This window comes from Podarcis liolepis (assembly GCF_965112155.1).
Source record: "Podarcis liolepis genome assembly, chromosome: 15".
Lineage (NCBI taxonomy): Eukaryota > Metazoa > Chordata > Lepidosauria > Squamata > Lacertidae > Podarcis > Podarcis liolepis.
In genome coordinates this window covers 18420129-18447645 of record NC_139566.1, presented here as the reverse complement: position 1 = coordinate 18447645, position 27517 = coordinate 18420129, and the positions used below count along the sequence as shown (strand labels likewise).

Genomic DNA, 27517 nt, shown 5'->3' with positions numbered 1-27517 from the left:
GGAGTACTGTGTACAGTTCTGGTCACTCAGGAAAGTCACTTTAGAGTTCAAAAAGGTTCAGAAATGCGGAAGGGGCTAGGGCAAGCCCCCTATGAGGAAAGGTTACAACATTTGTGACTTCTTAGTTTGGGGGAGGAAAGGCCAGTAAGAGGGGATGTGTGCTGTATGTGTGCTGTGGAGAAAGTGGGTAGGGAGCTATTCTTCCCTCGTAATACCAAAACCCAGTGAAGATCTTCAACAAAGCTGAATGAGGAAGATTCAGGACAGACTCGTTCTCACAGTGCTTAGTTAAAGTACAGAATTTGCAACCACAACCAGTAGGGGTGGCAATCAACTGGGATGGCTTTAGAAGAGGACTAGGTGGCATTATCTTCAGAGCTATACACATCAATGCAGTTTGAGCCCTTCACCAAATTAGGCAAATTTGCCAAATTAGGCAAAGTCACACCCAATCCATGTTCAGTCCACCATCTTGATTCAAAATGGCATCTGGCACCCAAACGTAGACAAAGACCATCTCCTCTGCCTTGGGAACCTTGTGCATCCAAACCAATAGAGAATGGATGGGCAGACAGACCGCTTTCCACAATCTATAGTAGATTAGACAAATGCATGGAGGACACCAGTGTCTCCTAGTTGCATTGGCTATGTAGTGCCTCTGAATCCCAAGTTGTTGGGAATCCCAAGTGGGGAGAGTGCTCCTTTTGTGCTCAGGACATCTGCTTAGCCCTTATGCATATGGGCTTCCCAGAAGAGGCATCTCATTGCAGGGGGTTGGACTAGATGATCCCCAGGATACCCTTCCAATTCTACAGTTCTATGATCTGGTTGACACCTGTGCGAATAGGATGCTGTGTGAGATGGATCTTTGGCTTGATCCAGCAGGGCTATTACAGTGGTACCTTGGTTCTCAAACTTAATCCGTTCCAGAAGTCCGTTCCAAATCCCAAGGTGCGCTTTCCCATAGAAAGTAATCCAAAATGGATTAATCCGTTCCAGACTTTTAAAAACAACAGCAATTTTACATGAATTTTACTATCTAATGAGACCATTGATCCATAAAATGAAAGCAATAAACAGTGTACTGCAGGTCACACAATCAATCAATCAATCAATCAATCAAATCAGTCAATCAGTAGCTGAACTGGGTTCCACACAGTCACAAAAACAAAACAAAAAAAAGCTGCAAAAACAAAAACGCAAAATAAATAGCAAAAACAGACAGACCTCAGCGTAACATTCAAATCGGAAGTAGCACTCAAATCAGAAGCGCAACACTCAAAACAGAGCACATTTGGCTTCCGAAAAAAGTTCTCAAACACTTACTTCCGGGTTTGCAGTGTTTGGGTTCCAAGTTGCTTGAGTACCAAGGCGTTTAAGAACCAAGGTACCACTGTACCTTCCTATGCTTCAGGCAGGCTGTTGGCCTGTGAGATTTCACAGTCCTCTTTGACCAAGAGCCGCACTGCGTAAGATTGCAAAGAGCTTCATTTTCCAAGGTTACCTGCGGACAAGGGAGTGAATTTCAGCAATGTAGCACCCCCGAGATCCTTTGGACTCCCTCCTATCAGCCCCAGCCAGCATAGTCAGGTTGGTTCTGAGCATGAAGAGATTGAGGATGGCTGGCCTAGGGCACACCTGGCACTCTTAGCGCTACCAGGATGAACCACAAGACAAGCCAGCTGTCCTTATGGGCAGTTGGTCTGCCGTGTTGGATCTTCTCATCGGGGAGCCCTGGAATGTCTTCTGAAGAACCACAGGGATCACCATAAGACAGTTTGAAAAGCCACTGTAATCCAAAGAGCCTTGAAACCTCCTAGGGCACCCCTTTCCCAGCTTGGTGACCCACAGATGTTTGGGACTATAACTTCCATCAGCCCCAGTAAGCATGGCCATTTAGGCTATGACAGGCACTTCCCCCGGCCAACAGGGCTGTGCTCGCTGAGGCTGGTGGGAATTGGAGTCCCAAACATTGGCCCAGCCCTGAGGAATGCTCTTCCAACAGAGGATCAGCAGACACCTTCCATATTAACCTTCAAACCTTTGCTGAAAACTTTATTATGCCACCAGGCATATGCAGCCAATCAAGGTAAGCGCTTTCTGTAATAGTTAGCTGGTGATCTGTTTAAAACAACAATGTCATTTTTATTGTCTTAGTATAATTGTTGTAAACAGCTTTTATTTTTATTTTAATGAAATTGCAATATACACGTATTCTAATAAATCAGTGAACAGGTGAAGGGCACCAGCTTGGGGAAAGCTGTTTCCAGGGTTTTGCCTTGTGCTTTGGATGACTGTCAGATGAATAAATCTTTTGAACATTCACACATGTGCCAAGTTAGGTGGTTGCAGATTTACATAGCTATCTGATGAGTAGTTCTCATCAGAAACTGGGGAGGAAATATTTGGAAAGTCTTCTCTCTGACATTGTTTTCTGATCGCTCAGCAGAAAAAAGAAAATGTGTTTTTGCCAGCAGAAAGAGAGAGAGAGAGAAATATAACTGGGGAAAAGTCGCACTGTTTTCCTTTGCAGTGGCGTTTGCTTGCCAAAAGTATTTCTCAGCAGTTCGTGCCGTGAATTGTTTTGACGACGTGTGGCTGTGCATTTTATGATACTTACGTCTGTTTCTGTAAGCTAGACTTCGGCTGTGATCTGTAGCTGGAACGAAAGTGAGGCAGCCACTTGACTTCAGCCGTCTCATCTTCCTTCCGATTCTGTGCCAAGAACATACAAATTGTGGCATGGGGTGGGGGAGAGAAAAGGGGAGGAAATGCTGATTAATAAAAGACCGCTCTGTTTGCATGCTTCGTTGTGACCCATGTGACTAATACAACACTTAACATTGCTCTTCTTTCAATCCTGCAGCAGAAACCATATTAATTCCAGATGATAGGGCTCTGCTTTTGAAAGTGCCAAAAAGGTCTCCAAGTGTCTTGAAAGCTACCCCCCATATAAACCGCATTCATCTTCTAGTGCACTGTGCACTCAAAATCAATGCATTTATAATCGTATTGTAATACAAGAAGACATTTAGGACACAGAACATATCCTAGTAATCAGGAGGGTACTACTACTACTACTACTACTACTACTACTACTACTACTACTTATTGTGTTTATATCCTACCTTTCCCCCAAGGAGCTCAAAGCAGGTAGGCTGAGAGGCAGTGACTGCTCCAAGGTCACCCAGTGAGCTTCATGATGATTGAGTGGAAATTTGAACCCTGGCCAGGTCCTAATCTGATGCTCTAACTACTACACCACACCACTGGTGGCTTTGACGAACCAGTGCATGAAGCTGCCTTTTACTGAATCAGATCGTTGACCCACTTAGCCCAGTATTTAAATCATTTCTGAAAGTTGTTAGTTCACATTGCATTTTGACACCACTTAAGAGCTTGCAACCAAATGTGTCATGACAGTTCCTGACATCAAGGAGCAGCCTTTCATCTGTGCTTGGATACACTTGGGCACCATGTTGGATTAAGATGGCAGACAAGATCTTTCAAAGCTGATTTCAAAACTGCACTGATCGTTTGGTTCCTTAGAACAATGCCAGATGTGAGTCTGTAGAGTTGTCCGCAGTCTGCAGTGAATTAGGCAGGAAATTTTGTCCAGCCCAGATCCTGGAGAAACAGTGATTGAACCTGCGACCTTCTGCTTACAAGACTTAGGTTCTACCCAGAATTGAAGTCCCTATTATTACCTGTGTCATGGTTAGTGCTGTGAGCATGTCACTGTAGCGCTGTTATGTCCCACCTGCTTCTCCAGCTTTGGAAATAACTGTTTTGACTTTGGCTCATGGGAATGAAAGTCCAAACCATCTGAGGGGCACCAGGATACTGGTCTATTCTGTCTTAAGTGATCACTGAATTTCAGAGCCTTTGCTGGCTTGTGTGAGGCCTCTGGACTTCTGTATGCATAGCCATTCCACATTTGTAGGAAACTGATCTTTGAGTGTGGTAGCCCCTCGCCTTTAGAACCCCTTGCCTCTTGATATCAGGCAAACACCTTCACTGTATTATTTTTTGGCACCTGCAAAAAACATTTTTGTTTAGACAAACCTATCCAGGTAATGTAGAATGTTGATGCGTGTTTTAATTTGTTTCTTGTTTTTCCTCTTTTTGCAAACTGCCATGAGTGGGGTTTTTTGTTTTGTTTTTGCTTTTACAATCAAGTGGTGTATACATTGCATGAACCAAATAAAATACGTTCATCCTGGAGTCAACCTGCTGCTTTCCTCTTGCAGGTGGGATATGAGAATGCTGGCACGGTGGAGTTTCTGGTGGACAAGCAAGGCAAGCATTACTTCATAGAGGTCAACTCCCGGCTTCAAGTGGAGCACACAGTGACTGAAGAAATCACAGAGTAAGTGACGTCCCCTGATGGGCTGATGCTAATAGGCGCCCAACATTCCGTCACACTCTGGGGTGACCAAGAGACCCAGAAGCCCAGGACAAGGCTGTGCCAGTAAGGAATCAGGAAGAACTGGAATTAGGAGATGAGGTGTGGGGCTGAAAGTGGGGAGAGAAAAAGAAGGCTCTTTGTTATCTGGAGAACCACCAAATCTCATTGGCCAGCATAGCCATTTGAGACTACAAATCCCACCAGCCCCAGCCAGCACAGTTATTTGATTCTGGGGCTGATGGGAATTGGACTGCAAAATATCTGGAGGGCGCCAGGCTGGGGAATGGTGGCCTTGAGTCTCCTTCACAAAGTAGTATGAGCTGACTATGCATTATCCTCCATCCCTCCATATTGGTTTCCCCCTCTTTAGAAATTGCTGCAAGTTTGCCGCTTTGCCTGGGGGAGAGGGCCAGAGGGAGAGGGTGTTTGTTGCCGCTGCAGTTTTCCCCCAGTGTCGGCTGCCAAAACAGTTACAGCCCAACCTGGATGGCCCTGCAAATATTAGCATGTTTTTACAGTCTTGTCATGCCGTGCTTGGTAATAAATGTTAGGTCGTTATTGCTGTCATTATCAATTAGGCACGTATTGGGAAATCCAGGGGGCCTGAGTAGCGGTTTGTTTCCAGCGGAGTTAATGGTGCAGCGGATTCTTGACAACGCCGGACACGTACAACAAATGTGAAATATGGCTCTGGTTATTAGCGGGATGAAGCGCCTGGGTTGATTCAGGTGGATTTGGATAGCTTTGATCGTGAGAGCTGCGAAACGGTCCAAGGATTCTCTCTTCCCAGAGACAGGGAGAGCATCCTGCTGGTGGCAGGATGCAGAGATGAAGAAGATTGGAGGTCAAGGGCTCAGGCAATTTGGCTCATCCAAATGAGCCAGATATCTAAAGAGGCCCCCATACAGGGATGGCTCTACAATGAGACAAAAGGTGAGGTAGGTGCTTCAGCGGCAGAATGGGAGGGGTGGCAGATTTGGCTCAGGGTCCTAGTTTGCTTATCTTGCTGGAGAGGCAATCTGGCACTCCAAAAGCAGTCGCTAAACAACCCCACGCCTGATTTCCCTGGCTCCTTTTGCCTTGTGGTAGATCTAGCTCTGCTTCCTACAACCTCTTGTTCCCAGTGCAGGGGTGTTCTCCTGAACTTCAAATAAACCGAGCATGTGCAGTAAGACACTTGGCTGTTCTTCCTTCTCCCTCCCATGCTCTTGTGCAAATGGCATTCTTGTGCAGTGTTTCTGGGTGGCACAAAATAGTGCTTTGCTCTGGCTGGCTGTTGCCAGGGCCAGAGGAAGCCAGATGGGCAATGTGGAAGCACAGCAGAGGCTTCTGGATTTGCGCATGGCTTGGTGGCTGAGTGCAGGCCCCACCATTGCCCTCACACCCCACCCAGTCCTATGGCTCAAGCAGCGTCAGTGAGGGTTCATGGGACATAAAATCCTGATAGTTTGTTTTGTAGGAAGGATACATGGTGGTGGGAGGAGCCATTTTCTGGTTCGCCTCAGGCAGCAAAATGTCTTGGACACAGGTTTCCTTGCAGGTTCGGAAGGGGTTCATTGCTGCTCTCCATGACAACTAAAAGTCAGATAAATCGTACACAGCAGCGAGGTAGAGAAAGATTGAAAAGCTAGGCAAATTGAGAAATCAAGCATGTTTCTAAAATCCATTGAGATTGCAGAATTACACTTTCCTTGACACAGAATTTAGACAACCTCTCACTGAATTTTAGGGGTGTGACTTGGATACCACATGGGCCCCAGTATAGGATGCAATCTGGGGTACTTGCCAAAACGAAAGCCAACAGACGCTCTCCAGCATTAAGGCTTTTTGGATTTTCAAGGAGTCACTCCCAAGAAGTGGGACCCTTGCAGAGCATTTGCCAATATTACAACTGAGTGGAATTCCTGAATATTATATTATTTTATATTATATTATATTTATTTATTTGCCACCCATCTGACTGGGTTGCCCCAGCCACTCTGGGAGGCTCCCAACAAAAATACTAAAAACACAATACAACATCACAGCTGGTTTAATGCATCTCCCCCCCCCCCAACCCCCCTGAATCAGTGCACTCTAGTTTCACTTGGTGTCTTTGAAGTCGGCTCTTGGGACTATCGTGCCTAATAGATATAAGACTTGATTCATCTATGCTAGTTGTTGCTGGCAGCAGGGAACCTTGGGCGGGGCCAGGAGCAGTCCTTTGACTGTGCATGCCAGTTAGATGTGTTATGTATACCTATTGTTCTGTATATCCAAATACCTTGGTGTTGAGGCAAATGCATTTTATAAAATAAATAATTGCATTTTTACATTATTATTATGGCAAGAATAGGAATAGGGCAGCATCTTCTCTTTGCTGGAGTTCTTATCCTACGGATAGCTCAGTTGGTTAGAGTGTGGTGCTGATAATGCCAAAGTTGCAGGTTCAATCCCCGTATGGGACAGCTTCGTATTCAGGTTGGACCAGATGATCCTCAGGGTCTCCTTCCAACTCTATGATCTCTGATTCTGCATCTCAGCAATCCAGATTCCGCGCTGAGAAAAGGCAGCTTCTGTGGCCAGTATAAATGGTGCAAATTGAACACTTTGCATTATTCCTGGTTTTGGAAGTCAAATAGGACAGAGCTGAGGAAAGTAGTGGAGCATCACCCCCAGTCACTGGGAAACCGTATTCCCATCCAGCCCCAGAAATAGCACCAGGCGTAACCCACCCACTTTCAAGGGTATCTTTTTGGCAATGAGGACTAGAAGCTTAAAAACGAAAGCTTGAATTTCTCAAGGAGCTAAATCCTGTGCTTGATTGCACATTCTATAGCTCTAGGAGTGCACAGCTGCACAAGGCCCTTCTGTGAAGCAGCCAACCTTCAAATCCCACCTGTGAGGTTTTCCCAATGAGCAGGGACATCCAGTTGCCTCTATTGTGGGGCTAGGTGTGAATTGGGTGTGCTTACAAGCAGAAGGGGCAGAATCTCTGACAATGGTCACTTAGGCCTTTTCTTGCTTGTTCTGTGGAGCAGGTGCTGTTTCGCATTCTGGTCCTGTGCAGAGCTTGGCGTGAGAGTCTCAGGTGGGGATGGGCAAGAAGATTTAATTATGAAATGATAAATTGCTTTCCCTTTGTGGACCGACTGTGATGTTCAAAACATATGCTGGGTTCCTTATATGCCGCCTGCCCTCATTTGCTGAGGGGATTCATTGGGAACGAGCATCTGCAGGTCTCTCCTCTGTATACCCTGGCATGGATCAGGGAGGGACTGAGATACCACGACCCAGGGACCTTGTAGTGTGTGCGTCTGAGGGCCAGGATGATGTCCAGGCTACTTCCTCATTGGCGGGCAAGGACTTTATTCTGGGACCTCCATGGGCAAAGGAATACAGGCCTACACCGGACAAAGTACTTTGACTCGGATTTTGGTTTCTAGTAAAACCATTAATGCTCAAATCAGTATGCTGCATAAGCAAGGCATGGGTCACTTGGCCGGCAGGTGCATGGCTAGCAAACTAAGATGTTAATCCAGTGGTTGATGCACACCCTGGACTCCCAAGATTGCAGGAAGGGTGTTTCCAGCTACCCCAACCCTGCCCTTGGGTACCCTGCAAGAATCAGCTGCAGGAGAGGGACTGTAAGCAACAACATGGGAGGGGTGTTTCTAAGATCAAGGTGAAATGGATCCAGCAGTGCTAGTCTTTTTAAAAAAAATGTTTTTATTAAAGATTTTCTTGAATTACAAAAGTACATACAGTGTCTCTGTTTACCATTCATAGAATCTTTTCTATAGATCTGTTGTATCCGATGTGAGACACTAATATTATAGACAATATAAGGTTGGGGAAGAAGTGAGGGAGTGAGAAGTGGGGTAGTAAATTTTCATTCTTTTACATAGTGTATGTGCAAGGGTTTTGTGTCAGCAGCACATGACTAGGTTCTCTTCCTATTCATTTACATTGGTACCTCGGGTTACATACGCTTCAGGTTACAAACTCCGCTAACCCAGAAATATTACCTCGGGTTAAGAACTTTGCTTCAGGGTGAGAACAGAAATTGTGCTCCGGTGACATGGCAGCAGCAGGGGGCCCCATTAGCTAAAGTGGTGCTTCAGGTTAAGAACAGTTTCAGGTTAAGAGCAGACCTCCAGAACGAATTAAGTTCTTAACCTGAGGTACCACTGTATTAGTTTTCACTGGTGGTGAGAGAGGTTGGGGGGGCAGTGCCTGATTGACTAACTTCAGTTGGCTGCAGTGAATTTTGTTTGTGTGTGGGGGGGTGTTGTTAGGTCAAGTTAGCCATATCAATTTGTATGCTGTATGTTTTTTTGTTTTTGTCTCATTGGGCTGTGTATGTAATGAAGGGGCGCCACACTGGGATCAAGGTGTCCTCATTTGTTTGTCCCCTTGCTAGTTTCAGATTGTTGGTTAGCTGTTCTAGTAGGGCTGTTTCCCATATGGTTTGCTACCAATGGTCCGTGTTCACTCCTGACAGGTCCCTCCAGTGTCTAGTTATGATGTTCCTGGCTGCTGAGAGTAGGCGGTTTATGAGTGTTCATTTTTTTCCATAGGCAGACAAACAAACAATAATTGTTCCTCCCCAACAAAAATACATACAAGAAAGAATAATAATATTAGTACCCCGTGTGGCTTCCCTCCTCCAATGCTCATCATCCCTTAAACTTTAAATTCTTATTTACATTGCATCTTATACATCTCGTCTTTAATGTTCTGAATGTATTAGTTTTTCCTAGGTCTACTTTACAAACTTAATCTAAACATACCAACATGCTTTCCTTAGACCAGTGTTTACTCATATACTCAAAACTTATGAGTGTTCTTATGTTGAGGCCATAGCAGGATCCCTTGGAGCTGTCCGAGGTCCTGTATCCTCTTTGCTTGTGACTCAGCACAGCCAGCTTCTCCTGTGAACATCCAGCATCCACAGAACTGTATTGGAGAGTGGCTTGTTCTAATGATATGCCCAACACCTTTGTTATATAGTTTCCGTCATAGGCTGAAGACCCACCTCTTTACCCAGGACTTTGACACGAGAGAAATGGGAGAGGGAGGGAGAGGACCCACCCTATTCTAATTTGTTTCAAACTGTTTTTAATATTGTATTTTTATATTGCTGTGGCCTGCCCTGGGACCTTATGGTGAAGGGCAAGTCATAAATCAATGGGTTGTGGTGGTGCTGGTGGCGCTCTGTTTTGGGGGCACCTAAGAAACATGGGCTGTCTTGTTTTAAATTAGATGGTGGTGCTGCGGGAAGTGGAAACAAAATGCAAACAAAAAGCCCCCATTCACACTGGCATGATTAGCGGCAAAATATATGTTGATTAATTCTTAATTATTTGCTGTGAGATTTTGTTTGTGTTCTGTCAGTTTCCTCCTTGTTTTACCTCCTTCGGCCCAGGTGGTGGTATTGTTGGGGAATTTCTTCCCCATCTGTGAACAAAGGTTCACAGAGGAAAATAAACATATGTGTGCACAATGACAAAATGAAAATGCAACTACAGAATTAAAACAGGACACACAAGATGTAACAACAAAGGTAAAATGAAACATTTTAATTTTGCTCAGTAGCAAAATTAAATTGCAATGACAGTGTGAAAACAGAATGCTCAAGCTAAGAAGAGCAGAGGAAATTTAAAAACTATGAAAAATCAAGTGGAATAAAAAATAAAAATGGGCCTATCAGTTGTTGGATGGTGGTAGAACTTTAAAACTACAAGGATTGCAGCAAGCATTTTGAGGGGACTATTAACCCCTTCCTCCCATGCTGTAGTCCAGACCAAAATAGCTCCCCTGAAGCTACTGTTTGCACTGAAGAGAGTTGTGTGTATTCCCACCTTCTCCTCTTAAGAGGAAGGATTTTCATTAGGACTACAGCAGGGCAGCCAAGTCTTAACTGCTTTCTTTCCACCTACTGCAATCCCAATAGTTAAATTTGCTCACCCAGCAGGCGCTACTTAATTTTTAAAACAACAAGAATAACAATTGTGCATGCTAAATGCAAAATATGCATTAAATGTCACGGTTGGCTTTGTCACGAGCTGTGCAGAGCTGTTGAGTTTGCGCTTGGCTTGGCAGGCTCTGATGCAGGAGGAGGAAGAGGAGGAAGGCACAAAGGAGGGGGCTGAATTGGTGAGAACTGGGACTGGGGGATGGGGGGAGCTCCCCTTTCTGCACTGACTTCAGTTGCTTTGGAAGGGGGAGCAGGGACCTTACTGTGGAGCAGGGAGCCTCTGTGGATAGCTTGGAGTAGCCAAGGTGTGTGTGTGTGTGTGTGTGTGTGTGTGTGTGTGTCAATGGTAGAACTGGACATGGCAGTGACTGAACAGGAGCCTGAACAGGAGGGTGCAGTCTTGTTGCCTTGAACCAGGTGCCTCATTTGCAGATAGGAACAGAGACACCCGTCCTGACAGAGCGCGTGCTTGCAATTCTTCATTTATTTCACAAAATTTGCCAACTGCTGGGAGCCAGAAGCTGGGAGAGGGCTGCTGTTGCTCTCAGGACCTGCTTTGGGGCTTCCCATTGGGGCTTCTGGTTGGCCACAGGGAGAACAGGGTACTGGATTAGATGGGCCTTTACCTGGCCAAGGCTCCCCTGGTGTTCTTACAATAGAGGGTGCAGCAACTGGGACTTTTAAGTTTAGAGAAAGGCAAATAACAGGCGATATGATAGAGGTTTATAAAATTATGCATGGCATGGAGAAAATAGATAGAGAAAGGTCTTTCTCTCCCTCTCATCACACTAGAACTCGTGGACATCCACTGAGGCTGCATGTTGGAAGATTCAGGGCAGATAAAAGAAAGGACTTCACACAGCACATAGTTAAGTGGCCCTCGCAATGAGCTGACAGAGCTATTTATATGCAGCACTGCTCCTGCATGGGGACAGCCAGCTCCGAACTTCAAAGGCCATTAGCCTTTGGAACTCACTCCCGCAGGAGGCAGTGATGGCCACCAACCTAGATAACTTGGAAAAGAGGATTGGGTATATTCATGGAGGAGAAGGCTCCCAGTGGCTACTAGCTACTATAGCTATACTCCTTCTCCATGTTCAGAGGCATTAATGCTTCTGAATGCCAGTTGCTAGAAGCCATACAAGGACGCAGGTGGCGCACAAGGACGCGGGTGGCGCTGTGGTCTAAACCACTGAGCCTCTTGGGCTTGCCAATCAGAAGGTTGGCGGTTCGAATCCCCACGACGGGGTGAGCTCCCATTGCTCGGTCCCAGCTCCTGCCAACCTAGTAGTTCGAAAGCACGCCAAAAAGTGCAAGTAGATAAATAGGTACTGCTCCGGCGGGAAGGTAAACGGCGGGAAGGTAAACGGCGTTCCCGTGCACTGCTCTGGTTTCACCAGAAGCGGCTTAGTCATGCTAGCCACGTGACCCGGAAAAACTGTCTGCGGACAAACGCCGGCTCTCTCGGCCTGTAAAGTGAAATGAGCACCCCAATCCCAGAGTCATCTGTGACTGGACTTAACAGTCAGGGGTCCTTTACCTTTATCTTTAGAAGCCACAGAAGGGGAGAGGGCTCTTGTACTCTAAAAACAGGATGCTGGACGAGATGGGCCATTGGCCAGATCCAGGGGGCTTGTCTGATGTTCTTATAATATGGGCAGCCAGCTGGCACATCCAGACTTCACGGGGCACATGGAGTGATTAATTAAGGCATTGGAGCTATCTTGAATGGAGTATACGGCATGTGGGGTCCTGGCGCCCCTTGTCACAGCAGACTTTTTTAAAGGAGCTGCTCCGTTTCCTTCCTGCCACTCCCATTCCCAGGCTGTTCTCTCTCCCGCCCCAGGAAATGGCGTGCAAATGGCCTTTTGAGGGTTGAGACTCCACGTTAGCAATTTTGGGAGTAATGAGTAATGTAATGAGAAATCGTGTCTCTTAATTTCCCGCACAGTAAGAGTCAAGAGGGAGGGTCACGGCCCCCGGCGCAAGAGAGTGCGCTGCCTCGCTGGCTGAGGCGGCTGCCGTCCTCCGCGCGAGGTTTATGAGCGGTTAACAGGAGTTCGGCAGGCGTGTTGCTAATGGCCTTTGAAGTTCGGAGCCGGCAGTCCCTGCGCAGGAGCGGCGCTGCATATAAATAGCTCTGCCAGCTCATTGCGAGGGCCACTTTAATATTTCACTCCTCGAATACGATTTGCGAGCCGAGAGAAAGAGACTGTTGGGAGGGATCACGGAATGAGATGAGGAATGCAGGACCCAGATGGAGAGATAGGGCTTTATGGCGATGAGAGGCTGGGCTCTTGCATGGAAGAGAGAAATGTGGCCCACCTGGCACATCGTCCTCCGGCGGGCACCTTGCGTGGCACAGCTGCTTGTGGAACTGTTCTACACACTGAGGAGCATGTGCGATCTCTCTTTCAGGTGGGGCTGTCTGGGTAGTGTCTCCTGGGTCTGCTCCTGTGTCCCTGCAGAAGGACATAAGAACCTGCTGAATCAGGCCAGTCAACCTCCTAGTGCAGCATCCTGTCTTGCAGCAGCCAACAAGATGTCCCAGGGGGAAGCCTGAAATCCCAGGGGGATTTGAGCGCAAGAGCCCTCTCCTCTCCTGTGACTTCTTGCAACTGGTATTCAGAAGCACTGCTGCCTCCGAATGTGGAGGCAGAGCTAGCAGCCCTTGCTAGCCTTCTCCACAAATTAATCTTCTTTTCAAACAATCTAGGTTGGTGGCCATCACTGTCTCCTGCAGGCAGGAGTTCCATAGTGTAAACCACACTGCGTTAAGCACTTTCTTTTATCTGTCCTGAATCTTCCAACATTCAGCTTTGTTGAATGTCCACAAGTTCTAGTGTTAACATGTGAGGGACAACAACTTTTCTCTGTCAGCTCTCTCCATGCCATGGCCCAAGATGATAATGGGAGCTGTAGTCCAAAAACATCCGCAGGGCTGTCCTTGCAGTGTCATGTACTGGTTAAAGCAGAGATCAACCTGATGCTCACTGGGTGAATTGGGCTAGTCATTCCTTCTCTTTCTACCTCAGCCATCCTACCCTAGAGGGTTGTTGTAAGGATCACAGGTGGGAGGGGACAGACTGCAGGAGCATAGTGGCAGGGGCAGAGAATGAACACATGGTTTGCTCTGCTCTACTGGAGGAAAAGATGGGTGAAAATGTCATAAACAAATGAATAGATCCAAAATCTGCATTAAGGCCCTTCTTGGAAAGTCTGTGCAGAATGAATTATAGAAATGGAACACATTTGCATGGATTGTGTATAGCACAAGCACTCTGTTAGCTTTCAAGGTTCAAGTTTTCAAAAATCATGGAAATGCTTTTTTAACCACCACCCCAGCTTGAGAGCTGGGGGGGAGGGGCAAAATATAGAGAAAGGCACCAGGGAAGCAACCAAGTAACATCTAAGTACCATAGGCAGACTACACTAAAGGGACGGATGTGATAAGAACAACGGCTTAAAAGATTTATCCAGGCAAGTCAGTGTGGTGTAGCAGTTAGAGTGCTAGGACCTGGGAGACCAGGGTTTGAATCCCCACTCAACTCACTGGGTGACCTTGGGCCAGTCGGTGGAAATGTTTGCCACCTACAGCAACTTGGAGGAAAGTTGGGATATATATGTAATAATAATAATAATAATTATAATTTAAAAATGGATTCTCCACCAAAGAATATGGAATCCCACAACAGGTTTAAATTATGCAAAATGAATAGATTTGCATGATGTGCTCTCATTTTACACACTTCTATTGTTGCATAATTCTGGGAAATAGGCATAGGGAGGGCCAAGGAGCCACACAAGGCACTGATGCACCTTTGCACTCTGACTCCCCTCTGGCTGCTGGGATGTCAGCAGGCTTAAAGCATGTTTTCGCCAGCAATGAAGGGCTGGAAACTTGCTATTTAAAAGAACAGCAGCGAAAGCTTGCCTACAGTCACGTTTTGTTGTCCTCTGCACTTCTGCAGAATCGCAGCAGAAATGCAGCGCTGAAGGTAGGGATGGGCTGAGTAATGAATTCCATCCCATTTCACAGTCTTGCTAGTCTTCAGCCATAAATCCGTTCTGCTCTGTTCTGTGCAGCTTTTCTGAAAGAGCACACAGAAAATCTACATTTAAACTGTACATATTCTTTTTTTTTAACATTACATAACCCTTTCTAAATGTGAAACAGCAAGCTTTTTCGTTCTTCTTGTCCAAAAAAATGCACCTTTTTATGCATCTTGTACAAAATGCATATATTTGGCGCTCGCTTTCTCGCATTGTGAAATCCAGAGGAAGCGCGTCATGTGACTGGGAGCTGCCTTTGGATCCTGGAGCAAGCTCAGGAGCGACAGATGGAGTTGGTCCTCTGAAAAGCAGACCAAACTGATTCCTCCCCCACCCCTTTGGTGCGCATGGGTGTGAATGCCACTTTTCTGAGGTTGCTCGTCTTTGTGCCAGTGCAAGCATCCTTTGCTGCCCCTCACCAGGCAGGCTCAGGCTTCATTGCCCTGGTGTGGAGGCGAGATGTTCGTGTGAACCCTCTGCCCCCTCCTGCCTTCTGCTGGCGAGAAGAGAGACCTTGCTCCTCACCTCACCCCTAGTTGCCCTCCTGCGCTTCCGCCTTCTTGCAAGTATGAACACGTCTTGTCGGATTTTCATTACCCCTCTGTTTCCCCTTTTCCTCCAGCTGTGCACTTGGAATGACTCCATCTGCTCTTTCTAATTCTCCGACAGCGGCTGGAAGGGAGAAAAGGAAGGAAAGATAGGATGGGAATAATGGAAAGGAGGGAGCTTCTAGCTAATCTCTCTCCTAAACAATGAAGGTTTGCTCAATCTTCTGCACTTCCTGCCAAGGTGATGGGAAGCGCAAGATAGTGGGATACAGTGGTTGCAATAAGACTGAGAGAGACCCAGGTTCAGATTATCTTCTGTTAAGGCTTGGGGAAGGGCAAGCATGTCAGGGAATGCCAGCATACAAATCTATACTACAGCCACGTTTTGAATCTGTGTACAGTTCTGGTCCAAAAGGATATTGCGGAGTTGGGAAAGGGCAACCAAAACAATTGAGGGATGGAGTGGCTCCCCTATGGGGAAAGGTCACAGCATTTGGGACTTTATTTAGTTTAGAGAAAAGGCGAGTAAGAGGCATGATGATAGAAGTTTTATACAATTATGCATGGCATAGAGTGAGTGGATAAAGAGGAGTATTCCCCTTCTCTCATAACACCGGAACTTGCGGACATCCAATGAAGTTGAACGTCAGAAGATTCATGACAGAGAAAGGAGAGAACTTCTTTATGCAGCAAATAGACTATGGAACTCCCTGCCACAGGAGGCAGGAATGGCCACCAACTTGGATGGCTCTGAAAGAGGATTAGACAGATTCATGGAGGAGAGGGCTATCAATGGGTACTAGCCACCAGGGCTGTGTTCTGCCTCCATGGTCAGGCAGAAATGCTTCTGATTACCAGTTGCTGGAGGTGAGAGTGGTCAAGGCTTGCAGGTTTCCCAAAGAGGCATCTGGTTAGCTGCCATGAGAACATGATGCTGGACTTGATGAGCCATAGGCCTGATCAAGCAGGGCTCTTACGTTCTCTTGCAGGGCAGACCAGGCCATATGACTTTGGGAAGTTGTTGTCCCAGCAAAGGCATAGTCTTCTGAAGCCTTAAAATGCCAGCAGGACTTGACCTTCCAGTAGCCATGTCTTCAGGCTTGGACAACGTAGAAGAAGGTGCTGAGGACTTCCCCTCTTGAGTGGGGTGGCTGGCACATAATCAGAATCAGAGTCCTCCTTAGACTGGCACGGATCCTGAAGCAGGGGCCTGGCACCAATCCCCCCTCATAGATGGGCTTGGCCAGTCCCCGTCTCTCAGTCTAACCTCTCTCTCGGGGTTCTTGTGAGTATAAACTGGGGAGCAGGGAATCACATATGGCACACTGAGATCCTTGGAGGACAGGTGGTGTATTAAAATGAGTTGGCGAGGCTCATTTGACAACGAGAAGCTGAGTCTTCAGTATCACTGGCCCAGTCCAGTGGAACTCCCTGCCACTAGAGATTCTGCAGGCACCTTCTGTGTCAACTTTTAAATGCCGGCTAAAAACTTTTCTATTTCACCAGGCCTGTGCAAGGCAGTTCAGAATACTTCCACGGTGGTAATTAAGGCTTGTTTTAACCTTTTTAATATGGTATTATGGTTTTAAGGCTTTTAACAGCTATGATATATTTTTTTGTGACACAGTGGCATAAAATATTTTTATACATAAAAAGATAGTAGCAAAAATAATGATAATAATTATTAACTGGCCCGGTCAGGCAGAGACTGCAGTTCTGTTCTACGAGGTTGGGAAATGTCTTGTTTGCCTTCTTAGCAGGAGGCTTTTCAGACCTGCTTGGATTTGACATGAGAGCTCCCAGGAAGTGATTGTTCAGGTTGGGGTTCAGCTATAGGCTCCAAGGGAAATGAAACAAAAAGAGGGAGACACACAGGTTTGGGGGGGGGGGAGGTTTTGATCAGGAGTTTGATGTCAGCACAACCCACAGCAGCCCTAAATGCCAACAGAACAGCTGGAGATTGGGCTATTTCCGCCCTTCATCGTATTGATCCCTGTTCATGACACAACTGGCCTTTATGCTTTCCTGTTCCTCTGTGATTAGTTTGCTTCTTACTTTGGAATTTATAGCCGATTTGTCGTGTCTTATTCTACGCCGCTGCATTGTGATTAGCTGCCTTTGACCACAACTGGATGGAGAGGCAGGTTTTTGTAAAAAAAGGAAATATGACTTTCCAGTAGTGACCATTTTTTTAAAGACTGGGATGGCCAATTAGCACTTGTTTTAAAGAAAATTGGGGAGTCCCCAAATGTGTGTATATGTGGGGGGCTCATTTTGAAATCTAAGCAACCACCATGGGCACTGCAAAACACCCATTTCACAGAAGAAAGCTGGTGATGCTCAGAACCCCACCCCACCCCAATTAGGAAGGAAACACTCACACTTCCTTCCCACAAAACAAAACACAGACCAAAAAAAGCAAGCATCACCCTCTTTCCAAAGCAGAAACACCCACCATCACCAAACAGCCCAATACGCAATGTGGTATAGTAGCTAGAGCATTGAACTAGGCTCTGGGAGACCAGGGTTCAAATCTTGACTCGGGCATGAAGCTCAATGGGTGACCTTGGGCCAGTCGCTGCCTCTCAGCCTAACCTACCTCACATGGTTGTTCAATGAGGAGGTGGAATGACCTTGAGCTATTTGGAGAAAAAGAAACAAGCAGATCTCACCAGACAATGCAGTCTGGTTTATCAGACCCGGGCAGTTGATATTATCCTGGAAGCATCCTCTGAGGTGGACCATATTGGAAGGAGCTCTTTGTTTTAATGGAGGTCGGAGGTCAGCTGCCCTTAAAACTCTGTGGAAAGGTTGTACTTTATTACCCGTTCAACGTGTGTTCGTTCAGAGGGAATACAGTAATGCTATAATTTTTGGAGAGGGCTCAGCTGTCATAGGCCATATCAGGCCAGAATCAGTTATTCAGAACTCAAAGTATGAGTCAGACAATTGATGCCAATCCAGATTCATATTCCCACAAAACTGGAGGCTGTGTGTTGAATATTGAGCACATTGAGATGAATGCAATGTCCTTTCGGATACATATTTGACCCTTCCTGCTAATGGAACAATCTGTTTTGTTTTTTTTAAATAGACACCTGTCTCTAAGCTTTCAGGCATTCTGCCTTCCTTATTCCTTAGACTAGGGAGAACTGCACCAAGCATATTTTAGTTTCTGGATTAGTTTATATAGTGCACATACAGTTTGAGTAGCACATATGCAGAGTAAGGGCAGTAGCTCAGTGCTAAGGCATCTGACTTGCACACAAAACCTTCCAAGTCCAATCTCAGGCCAAGTAGGACTGGCAAAGACCCCTGTCTGAAGCCATTGAGAAGCTGCTGCCAATCAGTGTAGGCAATACTGAAGTAGATGCACCACTCATCAGGCAGTTTCCTGTGTTCCTTTGTGCTGTTAAGTGTGCGTTGAAACTTGAATATGCTTCCTGCAGCCCTGTCCTGTTACAGGGAGTCAGTCGCCAACCGCAGTGGGCAGGGCCACTGCAATACCTGGGTGTTACGCACAAGGACTCACACTGGGGACTGTCACGCAAACCAGGGACCTTGCAGTGTGTAGCTAAGGGTGTGGTCCAGCCAGGGTTTGAAATTAGCAGGGTGCCAGGGACATTTTTCACCTAAAAATTCTCCATTTGCGAGCACCTCAAAAAAGTCTGGGTGCCATTTTTTGCACCTGGCTGACACTCAAGGATTACTGAAATGTATGTGCTTTGAAGCCTCGAAGTATATCTTAAGGATAGACAGTACATTAAGGAGTTTAACAATAAAGAGCAGAGTGTTTTGATAACTGAAGTACGGTACCAATATTTTTATTGTAAACACCAAATTAAACCTGTAATAACAATTTCTTCTAAAAATGTGATATTAACAATTTGCCACTTATATGAATTTCGTATTAGTTCATGCTTATCAAAATAATAAATAAAAAGTGTTGCTGACACCCCCACCCCAGTAGTGACTAGACATTCTGTTTTGGCGCCTACAACCCAGGTCCTAGAAGCCATTTGGCTCCTAGCTTTTCTGTCCCAGTTTCTAACACCAGGTCCAGCCTCTCCTCTAGTAGGGAGTCTCTGGTAACTTATTCAGTTTGAGGACCAGGCACCTGGTTGGCCACTGTGAGAACAGGATGCTGGACTAGATGGGCCACTGGTCTGATCCAGCAAGCTCTTCTTGTGTTCTTATATTCTTAGGCCACCATTCTCTGGCTCAGAGGACGTCCCCCCTGCAGTATCCCAGCTTCCACAGCCTAACAGAAGCCAGAGGCTATAAAATAAGCCTCCCATACTCCAGGAATTTTTAGGAGCAGTGGAGGCCCTTGCGCTGAGAATATTCATTGCTCAGTTTGATGCTCCTGCACTGACTCTTGATGGAAGGCAAGGATTTTGGGTACACCCAGAGCAAGTGCAGCAGGAAATCTGTTCTCCTTGGCAGCTGTTCTTGCACATATGCATAGCTATTCTCTCACCATTTGCGATTTTCATGCTTCAGAGTATGGTCTGGGGGTGCTGCTGCTGTTCTTTGTTTGACCAGTGTCACCTCCAATCTCTTTGATTGCACATGATGTATCCCTGTGAGAGGTGCTCTCCGTGTGGCAAGCATCTCTGGTGGCCTCCTTAGCTCACGAAAGTGGGGATTTCTGACTCTGGACTGGCTGATTCAAGATGTTGTTAGACTCCCGAATGCTGGCATCACAATCTTTCAGAAGTTGTCCCCCAATGCCAAACTCTGACAAGCAAGCCAAGCTTTCCATTAGATGGCAGAAAAACAACTTCACCCTTTAAGTCAAGGATGGGGAATCTCAGACCTTGGAGCCAACTGTGGCACTCACGCCTCTCTGTCTGGCCCTTGGGAGTCTTCCCAGGCTGTGCCCCGTCCCCAGACCCCCTCCTTAAGAACATAAAGAGAGCCTGATGGATCAGGCCAGTGGCCAAGCAGATGCCTGTGGGAAACTCACAAGCAGAATTTGAGCACAACTGCAACTCTCCCCTCCTGTGGTTTCCAGCAACTGGCACTCAGAAGCATTACTGGCCATTGTAATAGCTGTTGATAGCTTCTCTGCCATCAATTTGTCCAGCCCTCTTTTAAAACCATCCCAGTTGGTGGCCCTCGCTGGCTCCTGCTGGAGCGAGTTCCGTAGTTGAACTATGTACCGCATTGAATAATCCTTCCTTGTATCTGTCCTGAACCTTCCAATATTCTGCATTGTTGGATGTGCAAGAGTTCTAGCGTTATGAGAGAGGGAGATAAACGTTTCTGTATACACCTTGGGCAAGATATGTCTATAAAATTACGCACGTCATGGAGGAGGTGGAGTTTACCTCCCTTTCCCATTTTTCTATCTCCTTGTTACTGCAGACCCAGGGGACTCCGTGGTGACCTTTGACACTCACCCTGAGTGTGTATGTGGGTGTACTTGGTTCCTTCCACCCATTTCAGCCTTGCAATAACCCTGTTGAATAGATTAGGCTGAGAAAGTGTGGCTGGATCAAAATCGGCTCATGATCTTCAGGGCTGAGCAAGGTTCGAACCCACATCTCTATCTGCTAGGCTGGGATTTCTCTCTAGTGCCTCTTCTACTGCTTCTCATCCTGCCTCATCCTCCCTGCTGCTCTCCCTCGTTTCCCAAGTTGAGTCATCTTGAACTTCTCAGGTTTCAGTGCATTAGGAAGAATAGTTTAGTTGCCCTTCTCCTTAGTTTTGGAAGCTAATAAAAACTGCAAACAGCTTTGGGTGCGTGGGCACACCAGGGATTTATGGAGTGGTATTAAGTTATTTTTTCTCCCTGTATAATCCTCTGTATCCCCTAGCTGAGAGCTCCTGGCTTCCATGGCAGGCATGGCACATTGCACCCCTGGGCTGCTGCTGCTTCTGCTTCACAGCTCCACTGCAGGGTTTTTTTTGGGGGGGGGTTGTCTGGGGTGCAAAGAATCACAGTGTGGCTGCAAATAGTTTCTTTCTCAGATTGTCCACAACGGTAGTGATGGAATGTGGGAAGGGATGCAGGAGTATTTCCGTTCCTGACTTTTGGCTACTGCTGTGGTGCTAGGAAGACCTTTCCGACAGTAATCACTGTTGCATGGTGGAACGGACTCCCTTGGAAGCTGTTGGGCTCTCCTTCACTGGAAGTTTTTTAAAGAGAAGTTGCATAGCTGTCTGTCAGGGATGCTGGAGCTGTGATTCCTGCATTGCAGAGGGTTGGATTGGATGGCCATTGGGGATCCCTTTCAAATCAACAAAATGTTATGTAATCTCATCTTCTGGGGAGAGATGGGGTGGTTCTTGTTTTCCTGCTATTTGATGATTTGTAAACTGTGTGTTTGGGGGGGGGGACTGAAACAGCCTTTGCCAACTTGGTGCCTTTCAGAGGTGTTTTGGACTACAACTCCCATCAGCCATCATCCTGTTCTCACAGTGGCTAGCCTGATGCCTCTGTGTAGGACAGAAGCCCACCAGCACTTTCCCAGCTCGTGCATCCCAGCAAACAGATTTCTGAGGCATCCTGCTTCTGACCTGATATAGCCTTATCCTCCATGTATTTTTGTTACCCCCTGTTTTTGAAGCTGTCCAAGTTTATGGCCATCACTGCCTCATGCAGGCGCAAGTCGCAGAATTTGTGCTAGATGAAGAAGTCCTTTCTTTTGTCAGTCCTAAACCTTCCAAAGTTCAGATGGGACTAGTATTACGTCAGAGGCAGGAAAATCTATCCTTCTCTCTCTGCATACCATGCATAATTTTATACAGTTATCTTTCTCACACTCATACCCTATATTTCACATCTTTATTCTAGACTAAAATAGCCCCACGTGTTGCAACCTTTCCTGCTCCATCTCCTCGGACCATTTTGGTCAGCCTTTTTCAGAATCTCCACAATATCCATTTTGAGGTGTGACCAGAACTGTGCCCAGGATTCAAAGTGCATTCACACTATAGAGTTGTGTACAGTGGTACCTTGGGTTAAGAACTTAATTCGTTCAGGAGGTCCGTTCTTAACCTGAAACTGTTCTTAACCTGAGGAGCCACTTTAGCTAATGGGGCCTCCCGCTGCCACTGCGATGCCGGAGCACAATTTCGGTTCTCATCCTGAAGCAAAGTTCTTAACCCGAGGTAATATTTCTGGGTTAGTGGAGTCTGTAACCTGAAGCGTCTGTAACCTGAAGTGTCTGTAACCCGAGGTATCACTGTAATGGCATTATTATCTTGGCAGTTTTTAATTCTGATCTGCTTCCTAATGATCCCTTCATTCACTGTGTTTATAGGTATTGCACGCTGGGTCGGCATCTTCTTCCAACTAGCTTTCAAACACACAGTTTACAAATCATCAAATAGCAGGAAAACAAGAACCACCCCATCTCTCCCCAGAAGATGAGATTACATAACATTTTGTTGATTTGAAAGGGATCCCCAATGGCCAGTGTGGTGTAGTGGTTAAGAGCGGTAGTCACGTAATCTGGGAAACCGGGTTCGTGTCTCCGCTCCTCCACATGCAGCTGCTGGGTGACCTTGGGCCAGTCACACTTCTGTGAAGTCTCTCAGCCCCACTCACCTCACAGAGTGTTTGTTGTGGGGGAGGAAGGGAAAGGAGAATGTTAGCCGCTTTGAGACTCCTGAAGGGGAGTGAAAGGCGGGATATCAAATCCAAACTCTTCTTCTTCTTCTCTTCTTCAAACCTGATAGCTTTCAGGCCACCAGCCAGGTGAAAACGCTTGAGGAGGGGCTTGTCCACACTAAGGGCTTGTCCACACTTCCACTTGTCCTGTGCCTTGAAAGCACGGGTCTGAGCGGTTTCCCCCTTGCCCTGCTCCTTTCCCAGGGAAAACCTGCTCTTTAGTGCTAAATTGGAACAAACATCAATCCAGAGAAAACCCAAATTGCCATTTGCTCCGATTGAGCACTGAAGAGCGGTTTTCCCCAGAGGGAACCAGAGGAAGTGTGCATAAGCCCTCAGTCATGGTTTACTGAACCTTGGCATGGCGCAGTGTGTGAATTTTAATGGTTGTTGTTTCATTGTGTTTTTAATCTTTTGTTGGGAGCTGCCCAGAGGGGCTGGGGCAACCCAGTCAGATGGGCAGCATATGTAGTTGTTATCAGGGCAATGAGAGAGGGAGCTCATAGCAGAGCAAGGCTTGGAGCCTTGGTCTCCGCAACCAGAATCCAGTGCATCCCCGAGGCACTTGATGGTGGCAGTAAATAAGAATATTTAAAACTTCCTCAAGCCGTGAACAGCCACACTGCCTGCCTGTTTCATATAATTAACACACACACTCTCTCTGCTTGAGATTAATCTGGAAAGGTCAGGGACATGTCAGCGCTCACAATAGATGTTCCGATTGGCTGCTTTGATGAGAGGAGCCCATCCTTGAGGGAGGCACCCCAGCGAGCAAATGTGCCCACCCACACTGCAGGACCTGCTCTCTCCCTTTCAGTCTCCTCCATCTCGCTCTGCCGAAGAGCCTTGAACCAAGGGCAGAAGCAAGTGGCAGCGTGATGCGAGAGGGTGTGAGAGAGACTGAAAAGCTTCTGCTACATCACGCCTGTCTTGGTAGCAGTTTGCCTGTGCCTCCTGCATTTCACAAACAGCTCCTTTTTATAGCCGCACTCTTTTCTCTCAATAAGCGCCAAAAGATCATGGTGCCTGCCAGACACATGATGCTTTTACATGTGGAGGTAGCCAACGTGGTGCCCTGCAGATGCTGATGGCGTTAGAGAATTGACAAAGTTTGGCTTCGGGAGTAAGGACCGTGACCTTTGCTCTGGTCACCGGTTAAAGTGTGTCTGTAGCAAAGGATGGGGGTTGAAGCTGGCATCTCTTTGCTCCATGTTCTGTTCTAGCCGCAAGAGCAAAGTTCTGCAAAAAATGTCCTAACATGCATAACCTCGGGCTGCCAGTAAAAGCACAATAACTGCCAGTTAGACAAACAGATTTTCAAAGGGCAAGCCTGTTTTATGAAATCCTTGCAGCTTCTGTAATTTTCCATCATAGTTGACAAAGGGACTCAAACGTTTGTTGTGCGTCAACTTCTGTGTAAATATTTTTCACTATGTACAATGCTCAGAGCACCTATGGCACAGGTGGGTAAGGTGACTCTGCTCATCTGCATATCAGAAAAATAAGGCGATGCCGCTGGTGTACCAGCAATGGCAGGGATATGCCTTGTTTCTCCAAAGCTTGGTTTGTTCCTCCTGTGTTCTTGCCTCATGCCTTTGTAGCTTAGCAAGCAGCTAGCGTGGGCTGGCCAAACAAAGCATGGTTAAGGAAGGCTGCTCATATCATCAAGCCATAATTAAAACAAACCGAGGCCTGTAAGCCAATAACGAAACCTTGGCTTCAGATTGTGGCTTCAGATTGCAGCAAGCAAACCCCATATTTAAGCCATTGGGCACAATTTGGAGCATCAAACAAACCATTGCTTTCGTAAACCACGCTTTAGTGTTATGTCCGTGTCAGGCTATTGAGAGGGATCCTGATCCTGAACAGGGAAGTTATGCTGTTGCCACTACCCAGCCCTTTTGTGGTAAGGGAAGTGATGGGGGAAATGTATCAGAAATTGTGGGATAATAACTGTTCAGTGTCACATTGTATAACCTCCCTGCAAACGGAATCAGAATGCAAATGTTGTCTGGATTCCTCACTGTGAATGCTCAATAAAGAGGCTGTCTGGGAGCACTCAAAGGCATGCTTGGAGTAATGGCTGGGAATTTGCGTCCCTTTTAGTTTAAGAGCAGCCCTGCTGGGTCAGAGCAATGTGGGTGCATCCAGCCCAGTATCTCATTTTCCACCACAGTGAGCACCCAGAAACCTCTAGGAGACCCAGAAGCAGTATGTAATGAAGACGGCAGCCCATCCCTCTTCTGCTCCCCCATCTGGCACTCAGAACTCGGCTGCCTCACCAAGGCCATGTTTAGTAGCTGCAGCTGAAATGAGAGCTTCCTCAGTGGAGCCCAATGAATCTGTGTCATGAACTCTTATGGGGAGCTTCATGTGTAATTTTTTTGCTAAAAAAGGGGGCTCCTGTATCAAATTAGCCATAGGCTGCATTGTGTAAATTAAGCCAATAGAGCCGATTTGCATATGTTTGCTTCTGTTAGTTATGGAGTCCAAATGGCTGTGCTGGCTGCAGCTGATGGGAGTAGCAGTCCACAAATCCGGAGCTCATTGGGTTCGCCAAGGTTGCTTTCTTGGATTCTTCAAAGCTGGAGCCTTGCTGAGCCTCATCCTGCTGCGACTCTGGAGCTGGTATTCTGCACACCCTGGGGTGGTGGTGGGGGAGCATCTCACAACAGCATCATTTGTTTCTGTGTGGAATGTGATGTGCAGCCATTATGGCTTCTTAATGGACATTGTTGTCGGGAGGCCAGCAACAATTATCGATCCTCAGTGACTGAGAAGATGCATAATTAAAGCCAGGTTTAATTGGGAAGTCTTTCTGATGTTGCTTGAGGGATGGACTTATAGTTGGATTGAACCAGCAGTGGTCTTACATTACTTGAGTATCTTTGCTGTGCAGAAACCTGATCTTAAGTACACCCCCAGACAAATGGTAAAAACTTCTATGCCCCCTACCCCCCAGCCTGGGAACAGACCATCTCAGGAAGCTCTTTCTTCCATACAAACAAGCCCAGCAACTTGGCTCCACTTCTGGGGCTCAGCTCTGGGCTCCCCACCCACCTCCACTGTCATAAATGTAGGTTATTGAGGCAAGGACTTTTCAGCTGTGATCCCCAATATCCGGAACAACTTCACCTTTACTGCTGCATCTATTCTAACAGTCTCTTTCAATCAGAATTGTTGCTGCTTTCTTTCATTGTTCACTGATTTCTGTTTTGGACTGTAAGCTACCTTGAGTAGAAAGGTGGGCTACAAATTTTGAAGAGCAGCAGCAGCAATTAATAGCAGCAGCAGCAGCAGCAGCAGCAGCAGCAGCAGCAACAACAACAACAACAACAACAACAACAACAACAACAACAACAACAGTAGTAAATCCTGGTTAAGACAGGAGAGTTTGGAGCCTTTGTGAGAAAGGTGCACTGTGGATATTTGTGTTCGATTTTTATTTTGTTTAATAGTGAGATTTATTACCTGCCCTTCACCCAGGGGGAGTTACGCAATATAAAAATACAAGTAAACCTACAATGGAATTGAAATTAAACATAAGCAGCAGCAAAGCAATATGATACAGCCAAGAGAGCGAATCGATTAAAACCATCACCTTACCTCACCCTTTCATAAGCCTGAGCAAAAATGTGCATCTTGACCAGCCTAAGAAATTTTTGCAGCATTGATGCAACCTTGGAGGGGAGCACATTCCGCAGCTTAGGGCCTCCGTGTTGGGTTCCGATCCAGTGCTGGAACCCCCAGGGAAGGCAGCAGAGCTGGTTGTAAGGTTGGCCATAAGAACTTAAGAAGAGCCTGGAGGCAGTCTTTCAGGTATTTGGGGTCTTTAAACACCAACATGAGCACCTTGAATTGGGCCTGGAAACAAACTGGCAACCAGTGCAGCTCTTTTAAAACAAGGGTTATATGAGATCTAAACGGAACCCCAGCTAGCAATTTAGCTGTTACATTTTTGATCAGTTGAAGTTTCCAAGTTGTCTTCAAGGGCAGCCCCACAAGGAGTGGATTGCAGTAAAATTTTTACCAGCTTGGGCTAATTCTTCAACTGCAGCCCTAAGCTAGATCTCAGGGAAACATGCGTCCGCTAACAGCCATGCTGGACTGCTGTGATGCGCTGTATATGGGGCTGCCCTAAAAGGCTGCCCTGAAGCTTCAGTTGCTACAAAGTGGAGCTGCAGGAATTTGCTTAGGAGCTCCTTTGCCCCCCACTGGCTCAGAAGGGTCGACCGCTAGCAATCCCAGCTGTTTGGCCCATTTTCTGACAACGCAGCCACTGTTTTAATAGCAGCAATGAAATGGCAAGCAGATCTTTTAAAAAGATCATCAGATAAATGCTTTGGTGGTGGGACCGAAGGAGGGAAGGAACTGTGGGCCTGTCCTTAAAATCAGGCCCACAATTCCTTCCCTCCTTCGGTGTGCATATAAAGGTATGCACATAAAATCCCAGAACCCTGTATCCCAACTCCTCTTTGCAAACTCCAGGGCACCATTTGGAGGTTGCCCATGAATGCACACTGGCCGGCTGCCCTCCCTCTTGGCTGCCGGCGACAGGCAGTTCCATTTGCCAAAGACAGATTGAGGCCACTTGGTGAACGGGGGAATGCACTCTTTCAGGACGCAAGGAGGATGGTTACGGGTTCAGAAGAGGGCCCAGGGAGTTGGGACATCTGGATGATATTTCTGGATGCCTGCCCCCTGTCAGGAAAGGAGACTGGGGGTGGGGGTGGGAAAAACACTCGATTTTGCAGTGCACACAAAACTTGAATCTTTCTCTGTCCCTGCATGCCCTTAAGAACATAAGAATATGGCAAGAGTCTGCTGGATCAGGCCAATGGCCCTCTCCCCTCCTGTTGTTTCCAGCAACTGGCATTCTGAAGCATTACTGGCTTGGACCATGGATGTGGAGCATAGCCCTCGGGGCT

The 27517-nt window shown here is 46.7% G+C and overlaps 1 protein-coding gene across 16 annotated transcripts in view; it reads left to right on the top strand.

Annotated features, from left to right (window-relative positions):
- PC (pyruvate carboxylase) overlaps positions 1-27517 on the top strand; it is a 259664-nt gene that overhangs the window by 92940 nt on the left and 139207 nt on the right. For all 16 annotated transcript variants that reach the window (XM_083478197.1, XM_083478194.1, XM_083478192.1 and 13 more), the window contains one exon: positions 4251-4369. In XM_083478197.1, the coding sequence (XP_083334323.1) occupies positions 4251-4369 (119 nt within the window). The remainder of the gene's footprint in view (positions 1-4250; positions 4370-27517) is intronic.